General features: G+C 41.7%; 1 protein-coding gene across 3 annotated transcripts; it reads right to left on the bottom strand.

Annotated features, from left to right (window-relative positions):
- Window positions 1-2,403: 2,403 nt before the first annotated feature.
- GPR12 (G protein-coupled receptor 12) lies at window positions 2,404-14,500 on the bottom strand. 3 transcript variants are annotated; one of them, XM_068930187.1, is made up of 2 exons: window positions 14,332-14,500; window positions 2,404-13,766 (listed from the first exon to the last, which is right to left on the bottom strand). In XM_068930187.1, exons 1-2 carry the CDS (start codon window positions 14,338-14,340, stop codon window positions 12,750-12,752), a joined length of 1,026 nt encoding a protein of 341 aa, XP_068786288.1. In that variant the 5' UTR covers window positions 14,341-14,500; the 3' UTR covers window positions 2,404-12,749. The 3 variants fall into 3 exon arrangements, with proteins under 3 accessions (XP_068786288.1, XP_068786289.1, XP_068786287.1); XM_068930188.1 differs by having other exon boundaries at window positions 14,394-14,485; XM_068930186.1 differs by having other exon boundaries at window positions 2,404-13,769; window positions 14,332-14,381.
- Between the last annotated feature and the right edge of the window lie 1,624 nt (window positions 14,501-16,124).

The raw sequence follows: 16,124 nt of genomic DNA, 5'->3' as shown, positions 1-16,124 counted from the left end.
TAGGTGACTGCATGAATAATAACAAGATAACCTAGGTAGTGTTGGCTCTGCAACTTCTCAATCCCAAAAGGTCCTCCTCTATCTGCAAAGTTTGGCTGCTTCCCATAACCTCTCCCCGCCACAACCACCTGTGAAATCCAGCCATCCTTCATGGTGCTATCTAACTTTTTCAGCTTGTTACATCATTATCTGTCACGTCCAGCAATTTCTCATGTTGTATCCAGTAGTTTCTCATCTCCTCTTCAGTCAGCTTAACCTCCAGCCAGGGTCTTGTCAGAGGCAGGTATTTGCCCCAATAGAGACAATTCTTCAGACTGTTCCCTCCATAAAGAAAGACCCCAGTACGGAAAGATTTCTAAACCCCTTTTCAAAAAAACACTGATGCAAATATTCATTTTGCTTTTCTCCACAGCTTTATTTTGACTGCCTGTTTTTTAAAGACTTCACTGTTTCCACAGATTGTCTGGGTAAATTTTCCGCTTGTGATAGTTTTTAACTGAGGTTTTTTATGTTTTCACAAACTGCCCCTCAAAGCGTTCTCTGATTTGCCTTATTATGACTATACATTTGACTAGTTAAAGGTCTTTTCATTTTGGACATACGTTCTCTCTTTGCTTCTAATAGTCTGCTCCATCTCTTATCTAATCTCACACTCTTTTTGAGATCCTTTCAGGGGTTTTTTTGATGGGAAGAGTACATACATGCAAGATATGCAAAGCATATCTTACTGCAGGGTCCTTAAAGAATCTCTTAGCTGCCTGCCAGCATTTCATCCTTTTAGCTGCTCCTTTTAGTGGAAGCAGTCTTCATCTTTATGTTGTAACACTTTCTAATATTACACCTGTTGTAGTGGGTATTACAGCTTTTCTTCTAACAGTGCCAAATTTGACTAAATAATAGTCATTATTACAGAGTGTTTATTGGATAGTAACATGCTCAGTCACAGCCCTTTTCCCTGTCCTGTTGTCTCTGTCAGCATTATGAGAGAAAAAAATACGCAAAGCAACACAAAATTATCAAAGACCAAGTCTTTACAGAAGGCATGTTTGATATGGGAGCAGTAAATCTAGTTTATTATATTAGTATGTTGTTTTTTCTAGTTACTGTGATGCATTTATAACATGTTGTGACTTCTCTGTTTGATGGAGCATGTCTTCTTTAGTATTTCTTCTCATTAATTCTTATTCAATTTCCAGTTTGGTAGATTAGAGGCTGGCAGACTTTAAGGGTATATCCTGTGTAGTTGCAGTTCATGCTGAGTTAGGCAAGAACCATTTATCAAGTACATCCTGATCACCAAGTCCACTGTGTAGCCTTTTGGCTGTAGTTTTATTGCAGAAAGACCAACTAGGGCACTACCCCGATCCATGATACCACTTTCTTTGTCTCCAGAATAAGTAGCTGGGGCCTGCAGGTCTGATGTGAGAGGTGGAGAGGACAGCTGTGTCTGGGTGAAGTAAAGGTCATGAGGATCTTCTCCAGCTAAGTAGGCACAGCACACACCAGAGCCCAGGACTTACTGTTACAAAGGAAACAGCCTTGATTTCCATTACTTACCTGAATATCTGTTGGCTACTGCCCAACTTCTTTCAGAAGTCATGCTTTCACTGACTACAGTACAGAATGGTCAGTTTCAGGGTTACAGGTTTAGCTCTTTCCATCAACTTATGTGCCTGGAAAATAAGCTGCCTATTCGAGAAAATTATTCAAAAGAATTAAACCACAAAACAGTTTTTTTTAAATTTAACTAGGAAAAATCAGAGATCAGTTTTTTTTTCTTTTAGCCTGTTTATAATACAGTCAGATTTGAAACACAGAACTCAATCATGCAACTGATTTTGCAGTTACTTAACCGCAGGATGAGAACCAAACTTAGTCAAGAAAAAGACTAAGTTAACATAGTTTCTTTTGACTCTTACCTCTCCCAGTTGATATGATCAACTCAAATTTAAGTATTAACATTTTCCAAGATCCATCTCAGACCCTCTTGTATATCCCCCCTGAAATACATTCAGCAAATATGAGCATATACAGTGACAATGCATGCAGTGCATCAGAAGATAAGTGCAGTAGAGGAAAATTAATTTGTATGAGACATACAAATTTGGAAGAGCACTCTGACTTTCACTTACAACTCTGCATTCAACAATTTGTGCCAACTCTTCTTTCACACTTTTGGTAGAAAATTATACCGACTGGGATGTCCTTATGTGGTGTTAGTGGATGCAGCAGATCTACAGAAGTTCAGCTGAACTTGCAGATCTGATTTTAATTCGCAGAGTTTAGATAGCATCTTTTGCCATTTCTTTGCACTGGAACATATTTAATTTTATTTTTTAAAAAGAATACTATTTTGTTATTTGAAATAGAATGTGAAAGTCAATGGAATGAAAGGGACAATCATTCTTTTTTTAGAAAGGAAAATTTATTTAGTTATATATACCACATATAAAATTAACATTTAACTGAAACATGTAATTGTTTCAATCATTTATGACTAAACACAATGTTGACTACAAAACTGTACAGTTTATATTTAGTAACCGATTCTTACAGCATAGTGCAATTGTAACATTTTATAAACAAAATAATTTGTGCCTTTTTTAAATAAAGTGCATTAAATGACTGTCTTGTATACAACAAGAAGCTCTGTAGTTGCAATCCAAAGCTTTAATCTTAAGGGAAATTGAGGCAAAGATAATGCGCTTCCTTTTAAAATTACTTTACATACTTGTAAGCTACGGTTCAAACTCCACCCACAGTTAAGTGAAAAAGACCTAAATAGTGAGTATAAGAAATAACCACAAGCCTTTATCTACTAAACCAGTAACTGGTTCTCATATGAAAAGCACTAGATGCAGAATTCAACTCAGTGGTTTAAAGCTGTCTGGCTCCTAATGAGATCTGTAATGCAAAAACTATCCCCATGCAGCTGCTTTTTGCAAAACATTTTGGAATTCAGGATGGGACCACACAGCAGGCAGTAGTATCAGGAGTTTACATTGTATGATGGTTCCTAGGAAAAGTTCTCTCTGAGAACTTCATGAGCTGACGAGTATGATAAATTATAGGTTATACCTAACTGTATTTGGTAAGAAAAAGAAAGTAAGGGTCCAGTTAGTAAGTCTAGAAAATTATGAATTGTACTACTAGTCCAGGGTATTCTAATTTCATGGTCTGGAGCTAAATACATAATTTTATAGCTGTATTTCAGAGGCACAATTACAACATTTCTATTCTACAAAATTTCCTTTCATTTATAAGCATGTTTACAGTCAACTTTTGTAGGTTTTGGCTGTGACAATAAAGCTGAGACCAAACAAAGGACAATACTACTGTAAATTTTAGGCCCCAATTACTTAAAGAGATGCAGGCATACAAAATGGATAGAGGTCTAATGCAGCTACTTCTAGAAACAACAACAAGAAGAAAGTCCATTCCTTTCAGCAGGCTCTGAGGCCCACTGTGAGGCCCAACAGAAGAGCCCATATTCTCCTCTTCGGCACGTACATGGGGCTGCTATCAGCTTCAGCCCAAAACATATCCGAGCATAGGCAAGCAGGGCTAGAGATTGCCTGAATATTTTGATGTATACGTAATCTATGCAAATTACCTGCCTCTTCAGCTGCAATATCCATTCCATACTTTTGGCACAAATCACTTGCATTGTTTCCAGATTCTGGAAAACCACATCCCTCCTATACATTTTAACCTGTGGGACCAAGCTGAGTTCAGAAGTAGACTACTGTATGTTCAGCCACTGTGCTCTGGGACAGCAGCTGGGTAAAAAGCTGCATACTTGAATGTGCTAACTCCCAGCACTGAGTTTTACTCTCCTCTGCCCAGCCTAAAGGCAGCCTCTGCTAACATCAGCAGGGAATTGCAAAACAAAGGAACAGAAATTAATTTGAAACATGACGGAAGCAGGCTTGCTGTTTTCTATCTAGTTTGCAGAAAGATCTCTGCTGTGATTAATACTCATAGAAAAGCCCGACCTCCATGCTGCTCCTTACCTCAGTGCAGACGTTTTCTTGTCAGACCCTGGCAAGGGGTGGACTGAGGGTTGCTCAAATATCAAGGGAGTAAGTTAAGGTGTCAGAAGGGAACCAAGGAGCAGCATAAAAACCCATGGATGGAGCACACTGACTCCCTGACCCCCCTGGGGATGCAACAGAACATCCCTTTCAGGGCACAAGTATCTCCATTTTAAGAGGGCCAGGTCACGTTGCATCCATTTACATGCTGAAAAATATCTCTTCCCTGAAAGCAGCAGAAGCTGAATTGCCTATTGTTCTGTCAGGTTTGGTCTTAGCAAATTTTGAACTTCTAAGAAAAAACTTCTGTGGGGACTAGCGTAAATCCATGCATTAAAATCTGTATACTTTGGCCCCAAATCTTACAGGTCCTCTCCCTTTCCCTAGAGTGTCCTCTTGAAGCAAATGTATATTTGGCATGCCTTTTAAAAATAAATGTACAGGAATTCTTAGATACTGCAATATCCTCCAGATTAGCATCAGCCAGTGCAAAACGTGCACCTGCCTCATAGGATTACGTGGACTCCTGTTTAGATCCATGACCTGTAGAGTCCTGTTATGAAAGCACCTGAGAGGAGAGAAAAGAGAACAGTGTACCTAGGAATATATAATTATTATATAGGCTCAGGTTAGTGATACACATCCTTTTTGTATTCTGAGATGTGGCCATATAAGATGCTCCTGTAATTCCAAAGCTGGCAGTGGGATTTGCCCAAATTAGAGATATGAAAATTCATCTTCCTCTTACTCTGCCTCAGCAAAGTCGCTACACTCTGACCACTACAACACTGTATGCACAGAGTATGATATTTAACACATCATATTTACCATGTATATTAAATAATCATAATTATGTATGATATTTAATTATGGTATCTCATTATACTTAAATTGATGGGATACTAAACAGTTCTAAGACACTGCTTCTCTCTCCACTCAGCATGTAACATAACTATTACCTAAGTTCTCTAACAAATCTATTACCTTTTAAGAACTAGTCTGCTTATGACAACAGTTTATATGTATTACTTTAAATCTTATTTGTTGCAATCTATTCCTCAAAAGTGTAAGGCTCCTCCATCACTGCAGGATGGAGTCTTCAGCATTTGCAGTTAGTACTGGCTTTTCTTCTCTTTGAGAAAGCAAAACTAGGTTTGTACCTAAATATGACAGTATATCACACGGCTGGGACTAAATGATTAGAGGATAAAAAGATATCACCAGTCTACCAGCAGCAATTCACCTGCTTTTTTTTCCTGCAAATAAATGAGATAAATGTTCAGTGCAGAGCAAATGCTCATCAAAGAAGTTAAATGAAAAAAAAAAAGCTGTACATCTTTTTGAACGGGCTGTAGCAAACTATAAAAACATAAGGTTACCAAAGGTTATCTAAATGGTCCTAGTTAAAAATCTGGGGAGCTTGCAGAAAGCTAAGAAATCATTTTAGAGCATTTTTCTTTTTTTCCTCTTTTTTGTCTACTGAATAGAATCTATTAAAATACAAGTATATAAGAATGCAACACTGTACTTATGAGAGAGACTACTACTGCTGAAAGGCAGGTTCTCTAAACATAGAGGACTGTGCCAGATTTACTTACTGAAGAAAAAAAAAAGTAATCTTGTGGTCATCATCAGAATTACTTCTACGCTAGTAATTTGATGAAGCCCTTAAATGTGCAGCTGTCCCTAAGAACTCTGTGCTTTTTAGAAAGGTTTATTTTGTATAGAAATAGTATCAGGTTTATTTTGTATAGAAATAGTATCTTTATATAGAAATAGTATAAACAGCTTAACTAGTTCTGGGACACAAAAGTCCCCTCCACCTGAGTTGCCTTGAAAAGAAACTTTAAAATTAATTAATGGAAAGTCCTGCTACTATCTTGTCCAGTTAAGTATTCCATGTGTCAGTAAGAATTTGTAAAAATCACCGTGGAATTTGTAGAGTACAAAACAACAGGTTTGGGGAGGTGAGGACAATTTCCTCAAAAGGCAATTGATAGCAGTTTGATTGTTTTTAGAAGATCTACAAAAAATTTGTTAAGTAAACTTCAGTACAGACACTTTTAGTGCAATGGCATCTTGGTTTCGAAGAAACAGTTTCTGTAAAGTTAAGGGTCCAGTTGCTCCTCAGAAGAAATAGGAATATATAACTTAGGTAAAATAAACTGCTGATGGCTCTACTTTCATAGTTTCAGTCTTTATTCACAAAAAGCCCCGTGTTATTTCAACTGGAGCTATGTAAGACTGTGCTACTGAGACAAGTAATGATCTGAATAAAACCTATGTGGTCATATTTTCATGGGAGGAACACCTGACTTCCAAGCCTATTCGTTATTGCACAGCTCCTCCTTTCTGCTCACTGGACACCACTCCACAGTAACAGCAACACTGCCAGGCTCCAGGACCGAGGACTGCTCCACTGAGCCCATGAATGCCCACAGTCCCACGGCATCCGCTCGGATGCCCCATGTGCATCAGGGAAGGCTCACGAGCCTTCAAAACGGACAGCTCAGAATAAAAGCATCACAGAGGATGCTTTTATTCAAACACCCCTCCTATCCAAGCTCAAGCATCATGCACTGATCCCCCAAACCATGAAGAGTTGCATCCCCTCATCTTTCATCATCCACCTAATGGTAAAACAGATATCCTCACTGTTCATTCAGATTTCTGATCCACTAAAAGGACCCGCAAATTCTTGGTTTCAATAAACCAGTAGCAGCCAGTTGTATGGGGCAATCTCCCTTTGTACGAAAAAAGTATATCCAAGCACACTGCCTTTCAACTTTTTTGGAAGTCCCATTATTCTTGTACTGAGAGGCAGGGGTAGATAAATATGCTTGATTTATCTTCCCTATACTATTCGTTATTTATTATATATAAAGCACATCTCTTCCTTCTAGTCTCCTCTTTATAAGCAGAGATTGAGAGGTCTTATCTATTTTCACTGCACATCCCTTTCAATGCCACGTTTAGTTTGGCTTAGCGGTAGTAGTTCAGAAATGGTAAACCATTGCTTTCGAAACGGCATTCAAAAATACATGAAATTCAAATATTATTTACAATTATCCTTCCCAACTATAGTAATGCACCATTATCTGCAGTAACCTATTTTTAAACATTGAATTTCACATGCTTTTGAGTAGCCCTGTTGCCTAACGCCATTCTCGTTACAGGACTTCTTGCTACCGTGCAATGATCTCTTGTATTAGGACTTAATCTTATAACATGCAATACATTGTGTCTGAAAACCTTGTTTTTCCAAATTTATCGCTGAGGTTATCAAACTGTTTTCCTAAAGTCGTTTCCTGTGGTATTGCCCTATTGAAAAGACGCTGCCTATTTGCAAACAACATTTCTGACTGCAAAGAGTTATTTGTTCCTTTTGATAAATATGTGAAGAGATGTAGATTATTTATTGTCTTCAATGCATGTAATGTATCAGCCACAGGTACTTCCTGAATTTCTTGAGGGAGAAACCTCTTGCTCTCAAATCAGATGCCCCAGAAGGCAGCCAAGGCATCAAAATGATTCTCAGACCTTTTCCAAGAGATGTGATCAGTTTGCATGCGGGCACTTAACATCCCCCTTTAATCACTCCTTTCCTAGGTCTAGCTGGACTCTTGATCTCCTCCAAAGTACACTGATACCTTTTCCTGAAGAGATGGCCAGTAACACTTTATAATATGCTCACAGTTCTTACGATATAGGATCTATACCCAGTGAGATTCCACCAGATACTGTTTTCTTGCAGTAGTAAGACTTAACGAGGTGCTGTTCACCCATTTCTGATGCTATTCTGTACACCTAGGTCTTGATCTGTCTACAGTTTGTGTCTAGGTATACCATTCCTATTCCCACTCAAGACCGAGCTGTGCTTTCAAACTGCGTTGCATTGCCAACCATGCTTAGTCTTCTACCTCTGCTACCATGCTTCTACATTAACTTGTGCGCATTCAGGATCTTGTAGATACTGCCAGAGTTAGTTTCTACTTCAAGGACAGGGAACTATTCAGTATCTGAAATAAAACAATAGACCAGCTGGTGTTTTTTAAACAGTGACCATTCTGCCCAACTCTATTTGTCTTTGTTCACTGTACATACAAAAACAGGTCAAATATTTTCTCTGCATGAAAGGTCAAGGCCAACACTTTGAAAATATGAGTCTTAATGTTACAGAACCTCCATTTTTAAAATCATAAATACGCTATTATGTTTCAGTGGCCTGATTATTAGTGATGCTAGTTTATCCCAATTTCCACTGACACTGCAGGTGAGAAATGAATCCACAGGTGTCCTATGAGAAATGAATTTCTCCTTTGAGAAATGAATCCATTTCAGCTAAATGAATCCATAACAGCTAAATAACTCTGGAAAAAAGGAGGCAACAGAAATACAACTTTTGGCAGATGAAATGGCTGCTCGCCCAAACCAAAGTTCACTGCTGTCCCTGGAGTGACTTCAGTGGCTCCAAGATCCTTCGAGGGTGGCCCCTGAATGTGAAGGATGGATGCAGCTGCTTATGTCACTGAGCATCCGTAGTGGGAACGAACAGCAGCTGTAACAGACCTTTCAGCTTGCTTCCAAATATCCTAGGTATTGGCAGGTGGTTTCTTCAATGATGCCACAATCACCATCTTTTGTACCAAATTACCTTTGGAACTGGTTAACCCCATCTATTATATCCAGCTTGACTGACATCATAAATTTGAGGATTCTCTCTCTCTTTTTTTTTTTTTGGGGGGTGAAGGGTATTCTCAGTATTAAGTTACAACCAGAAATCATGAACACAATGAATTTATCCAAGCATTGCTGTACAACTAAATGCCAAACAATGAAAAGAGTAAAAAAAAAACCCTACTGCAGTACATAATTTTCTCACAAATAGCATTCAGGATCCAAAAACTAAGGTAAATGGTTATTGCTGAGTAATTCTATTCAGTAACTCAAATGATTGTAACACAAACCAACCAGAAAATGTCTCACATCAGTCCAATAGCAACTGCTTAACAAAGGAAGACTTCTGCTTACTTAAAGTCCTCATGCAAGTTACTACTTTTTGTCTAAAGAATATATTGCTTCCTCTCTATTGCTCTGAGTTTACTCAGCAGTTTATAGTACCTGCAACATGGAGGATTTTATTGCTGTTATGATACAAGCACTTTTCCCTTATTGCTGAAATTCTTACTGTTAGGAGGAATGGTAAAAAAAAACAAAACCAACCAACCAAACACCAAAACCCCTCACACAAGCTTTGAGGTTGAGTATATGAAAAAACTATCTACAGTAAATTTTGCCTATCAAGATACAACCTGTTACTCACGACAGGTCAAGCATGAAAAATAAACTCAAAATTCCTTACACTAAATTATGCATTAAAACCCCCCTCCCGCACATTTCTGTCATTATGCTGGAGACAGGCAAGGTACTTCACTATACTTTAAAGAGTCAATTTAACACCTCTGAGCTTATGCACAGGTGTTGTTTAACGTGACTATAAAATGATGCAACCCTACAAGCTGGCTGGAGTTCCATCAGTTTCAGAGGGATGTTGAAAGGATACTGGCACCTTCCCATAGGGGACGGGGGCCTACAATGCAACTGCCCACATACTTCAAGCGGAGAGCAGAGAACTGTTGAATTCTGCAGGGTCTGAGAAGTGTTTGCCTTCTTGTAGAAGGGAGGTAGGCAGCTTTGCACCCACAGCTCTGCCCCTCCTCCCTCAGAGGACAAGAGTTTGCTCACAGGTGTGTTACATAGCGTCTCTCCAATACTGTAAATCATAAATGATTTTAATGGTCTGTCTGGCGGCTGTAGAGAAACCCATGTCACTGACTTCCAGAAGGACTTTCTGGTCTTTGCTGCACAGTCTCAATCTAAGAACATTTCTTAGACAACATCCTCACTAGAGGTCACAGTAATAGCTCTAGCAGCAAAACTGTGTTTCTCATCTGTTTGTTGTGAAAGGTAACCATGCATTACCCCTCAAATGAGGGCAAATCATATCCCTACAATCTAGCTTTGTGTGACTTCTATAATTAATCCTTCTTTCCTCCATTTGATTCAGACTTCTCCTCAGGAGAGAAGCTTCCAATTACAAATCTCTCCACTCTGGCACAAGGAAAAGGTCGGCTCCCCCGGCACTCCGGAGAGCCTCTGCAGATTTAGGCAGCCTGTGGAGCGAGGAAGATGACAAGGACACTAGGTGAACCAGCATGAAAAGAGCGGACAACATCACCTCCCTCTGTGCTATTTTTCTTCTGGCTTCCCTACCACCCAGGTGTTGTGGAGAGAAAAACATTAGCACTTGTGAGGTGACCAACAGGAAGAGAACAGGTCTGCACAAGCAGCAAAACAGTCACCCTCACGACTGAATTATGGTCACAGTTATAGCAGTTCATTCTCATCACAGTTTTTAGCAATTCGATACAGAAGAACAATCGCACAGAGAAGCGAGAGAGGGATACACATTGTATGATTTTAACATACCTTCTTTGCTCTTTTAAAAGGTGCCATTCACAGCCTCTCTACATTATTCAGTTCATGATTTCTACCATTTATTTCCATTTTTTGCATACTTGCAAAATTGCATGCATACATAGCATGGATATTTATGAAGTGATTATTTCTTATACAAAAATTCATAACAAAACAGGAGCATGGTAATGACTAGATTCTCATTAGCGTTCAGAAGTAGATGAAGAATACCAGTATCCTACAGAGTAGGGGCCATAGTCTAACTGTGCTGAGCATCTGTAAATTGCGGTTAAGCCAAGGGAGCTGTAAGTTCACAGCTCTACTGGGTAATGCCATGCATTTTTAAAACTAATTAGATTATAAAGTAAAAGCCAAATATCATGAAGGTTGAACCAAGTGAACAATGGAATTTGAACCCAGCATTGCAACTAAAATTAATTATTGCTGATAAAATCTCTACAGAGCTTTGCTTACAGAAAACTCATCCACATTTGAGATTCAGCTTTGTGTATACCATATGACTCTTAACATCACAGAAACTCTGCCACAAAAAGCTACAGTCATCCAAACATCCATGTGAAAAAGGAAAGATTCCATTTGAAAAAATCCATATCAGCAACACGGTTGTCTCTGCTATCTATAATACAGGCAAATTTTTTCATTGAACTTTAAATATTGCTATTTTTACACTTGTGACTTTTTTTTTTTTTTGGAACTGTAATGGAAGATACTGAAGCAACAATACAGTATACTGACTTTGACATTCAAGGGAATATAACCTCATACTGATGCCAAGGCATTAACACATGCTGCTCCCATTAACACTAATAGTGGTAATATAAACTCTCAGGCATTGACATTACGATATACCTTAACTTTTATGAAGAAATCTTCCAGAAAGACTCTCTCTCTGACAATCAAGTATTCTTACTGAAAACAATGTTTTACTTCTATTGCATTCTAATGTGGCTTCAGTAAAAGGTTATAACCAGTTTTAAATGTAACAATTCATGAGAGGAAGCTCTGCCTTTTAGACCAGAACTATCATCCTATAATGAAGTGAAATGATATGCATACAGTGTGAAGAATCATGATCTGCAAAGGATGAAACTGCCAGAAAAAGGAGAAAATAATTGTTTCATGTTGCAGTTTTGGTTGCATACGATTATGAACCAGATATGCTCTGAGAATTTATAAAATTTCAGAATGTTAAATTATAGCCGAAAAACAGAAACAAGCAGTAATAATTGTGACTTGAGAGCAAACTTAAGGGGAACCATTTAGTGCAGATGCTAAATATGTGTTGTAAGTTATTTGTAGGTTATTTCATTAGATATTCCCCTGTACATTTCTGAAAAGATTAACTTGTCCGAGAAACTTAGAAGTGCTGCATCTATTACAAACGCATAGCCAAAAGAGGCCATATTGTTTCATCAATTTCAAAACTCCCCATCAACTTCAGTGGGGAATTGTTTTTAAAATTAATAGCATCATGAGCTCTGATGTCCCATAGCTAGACGAAAACATATGCCTGATTTTTGAAAAGGAAGACAAAGCTTATCTTCTGTTTTAACATCCAGCCAGAACTCAAGAGAGAACAGGTAACACTTTAAAATAATGATCGAGCTAATTCATGCCGAGACCTAAAACAAAAAGCTATGCAGGTGCTTCCTCACTTAGAGCATATTTGTTGCACTGAGATTATTACAATAAACATCATATAAATCAGTATGATTGGCCATTATTTTGAAGAGTATTCTGATGATATACAAAGGAGTTTGTGGTAACAGGACTTTATTTTTTTTTACTGTTTTAATAAGAATTAAAGAGGGAAAGAAAATCCCGACAACAAAATAAAACATGCATCGTGACTGAACGCAATCACAAACAATTTCAAAGTAGGCATGTTGTTTCAATCTAATGTTAATTAGCAAAATTAATGTAAAATCATGGCAAACATGGCAGAGTCTGGGTTATATACTTATATTACAACAAAAGACCCTGAGCAACATTAGAAATCTGTATGAACACTGATTATTTTGATTTTGGAAATCTCCCTTAAACCACTTGATTCATTTTGGTCACTGGGGTTTTTTCTGTTTACAAAAAGGTCAGTGCATCCTGTGTTTTTTTATATGAACCCAACACACACCATTTAATGAAAGCATCTAAACCAAAAACAGTGCTGCAAGAATGTCTGGAAAATAATGTGTTAACGAGCGTCCTCCTAGCTGTCAATCAGACATCACTGGGTGATCTTGCTCTCTGAGACAGGTTAGAAGGTACACAGCCACAACAGATGAGCCAAAGTGCTTTTTGTATCTCCTGGTTCCTAAAAGCATATATTACAGGATTGATGATGGAATTGTAGGTAGCTGGCAGGAGGGTGGCATAGGTATATATAGAAGGATAGGTGTAATCTGCTATTAAAGAATAGAGTGTAAAAGGCATCCAGCAAGCAGCAAAAGTCCCCAAAATAATGGCCAAAGTAGACACTCCTTTTCGGGTGGTCACATAGTGGGAAGTGGCCAGGAAATGGTGTTGCAAGGCAATCTGATGGGCATGGCGCATCACGATTTTACAGATTTGAATGTAGAGCTGCAGCATGAGGGCAAACATAAGCAGGAAAGAGACTGAAAGGACAGCCGCATTATTTTTAGTGAGCGGTCTGATAACACTGCAGGTGGATTCATCTCTGAGGCAGTTCCAGCCCATTACAGGCAGCAGTCCAATACAGATAGACGCTCCCCAGAGCAGTATAAGCATGACATAGGTAAAAGTGACAGTCCTTTCCGAATTATAAGTCAAAGCATAATACAGCGAGAGGTAACGATCAACAGTAATAGCCAGCAAGCTGCCGACAGACGCAGAGAAAGAGGCAACGATCAGTCCAATCGTAACCAGCTTGGTCGCTTCTGACTGCAGAAGGTACGCAAAAACAAAATTGATGATCAATCCGATTCCCGCTAAGAGATCTGCAAGTGCCAGGCTGCCTATGAGGAGGAACATGGGGGCACGCAGACTGGGATTATGGAAAATGATAAGAACCACAACGGCATTTTCGCAGGAGATAAGGGTTCCTGAAGTGCACAGAACAATGTCCCAGGGGTTGACCAAGAGCTCTGGCTCTGGGTCTACGACAGGAACCAGGGAGGAGCCTGCGGCTGAGACATTCTCTGTGGAGCTGGCTTCTACACGGTCCTGAGGCAGCCAGCTCAAATTAACCTTCAGATCTTCATTCATTTTAACCCCTGTCTTCTTCAACGGAAAGACATTTTTTGTAACGTTCGGGTACGAGCACTCACCAAACCCAAGAGCATGCAACACCTTAAGACAGCAACACCAACCTCATATGCAGGCAGGCACTTGTTACATAAACGTGGCGACAAAACAAAACAAAACAAAAAAAAAAAAACACGGAGGAGAAAACAAAACCAAACCACTTAAAACTGCCCCCAAATTATCTGCGGGAGGACGGCCACAAAGTGTTTCTACAGGTAATTTCCTTCACCTGGGCAGAGAAGAAGGAAGGCAGGGACACACCGCAACCGCACTAAAACGGCCCAAACCCCCGCAGCACAGCAGTTTTGGGGAGGAGAAAGGGGTGCGCGGAACGGAGGGGGGGAGGGTTGGGGGGCGGAATAAAAACCGTTATTGAGCAGCCGGAGCCGCAGGGTTTCTTTTGGGGGGGGGGGGGGGCTGCGTGGTTTGGGGGGGGGGTCCATCACCGGCACCGCCCTGCCGACCCCCCTCCTTGGGAAACCTCCCTGGGGGAGGGGGGGTGGGGGGGAAGAAGCCGCGATCTCCGCTGAGCACTTACAAACTCCATGCAGGCGCGGAGGGCAGCGCGGATGCCCCCGCACACACCCCGGCAACGGTCACCTGGGGCTTCCCGGCGAGGAGGAGGAGGAGGAAGGTGGCTTCGAGGACGGCAGTGGGGCCAGCCGCGCTCACCCGCCGGCGCAGGGCAGCGCAGCGCGGCGCGGCGCAGGGCCGGGCCGAGGGCGCAGCGCAGGTGCGCGCCCCTCCGCGCGCAGGGCGCGCGCACGCGCAAGGCGGGAGCGGCGGGGGAGGGGCGGCGCGCACGGGGCCACGTGGGCAGCGCGCGCGCGGGAAGGGGGGCCGGGGAGGGGGGGAGGGGCGGGGAGGAGCGGGGGGGGCCCCCCCCGCTCCTCCCCGCCCCTCCCCCCCTCCCCGGCCCCCCTTCCCGCGCGCGCGCCAAGGGCGGCACCTGCTCGCGCGCGCCCCTGAGGTGACGGCGCCGCCGCCCTGAGGCGATGCCGCCCTGAGGCGATGCCGCCCTTCGCCCCTTCGAGGCGGGCTGCTGCGAAGCGCCGTCCCGACCGTTAATCGCCGCCGACCTCCTGGCTGTTGGCACGGAGGCGCCCTGCCAACCCTTGGGTGCCCGTGCCCTTGTTCTTCTTCGCGGCGGGTTGTCCGCGGGGAGCGGTGCACCTCGGCAGGAGCCGCTCGCAGATGTCTTTGTAGATTAAAAAGATTTTAGTGATGTGAGAGGGGAGCCCAGCGTATCCCTTGCTGGTCATGCGGCTACCAGATGCGAAGGGCTGGCCTTTTTTCCTGTTTAGAAGGAGCAGAGCCTCCTTCTAAGAGCAGGTTAAGTGAAAAGTATCCTTATGGTGAGGGCGGTCAAACCCTGGCACAGGTTGGTTGCCCAGAGAGGTTGCGGCGTCTCCATCCTTGGAGATACTCAAAACCCAGCTGGATGCGGTCATGAGTAAACCGACTCTAGTTGACCCTTGTTTGAGTTGTGGGGTTGGACTAGACCATCTCCAGAGGTCCCCTTCCAACCTGAGCCATTCCCTCGTTCGGTATCATAAAACCGTACGAAAATGAATATGTGAGACAAAGATAGCAAAGGAAGCATGAAGTCAAGTGTACAATATCAACCTTGCGGCTAGAGCAGCTGGCACCTGCCCGCGTGCCGAGGGCGGACAGACGAGCAGGCAAGCCTGCCGTCTTCAGAGAGTGAGGATATTAGGGACATACGGCCAGATTCGCAAAGCCACTATATATTGTGTAGTACAGGTGGGCCAGCAGGAGTTTTAGTGGGTTAGATACTGAAAATCCCTTGAAGCTGTGGGGACAGGGGGTCCACACCACACAACTTTAGACACCAAACAAAGGAGTTTGAATGCAAAAGCTAGTCTCCCAAGGTGCCCTGCATTGCCACTGGAGAGAGGTGTTCTCCAGGCCTTCTCAAAGCAGTGGCGTGAGTTAGGTGGGCTGCAATGGTCTTTGGAAGAGCTTGGGCAATTTTAAGAGATTGTGCTTTGTCCTCGTTTGCACCATTAGATATCCAAAGCACTTTGGAAAATCTGGCCCTGCGGGACTACCGGTGTCTGGAGAGACGAATTCCTGCCTCGCTGAGTAGCTCACTCAGCGAGTGTGTGTGGCGCACGTCCTTCATTCAGACTCACTCGTTGTGCTAACCCTTGTGAGACCTTGCTGCGTGATTCAAGATGATTTATTCTTATTTCTAGTGACCCCTCCTGCATTATAACGAGGATTAAAAATGGATATCGCCTTGCTGCTCATCGCTGTCTTCTTGATTTATCCACTGATTTCTTGTGTGACAGTGTAACAAATGCTTTA

This window comes from Struthio camelus, chromosome 1 (genome assembly GCF_040807025.1).
Source record: "Struthio camelus isolate bStrCam1 chromosome 1, bStrCam1.hap1, whole genome shotgun sequence".
Taxonomy (NCBI): Eukaryota; Metazoa; Chordata; class Aves; order Struthioniformes; family Struthionidae; genus Struthio; species Struthio camelus.
Note: the sequence above shows the minus strand (reverse complement) of the source record. Positions and strands in the feature narration are given on the sequence as shown.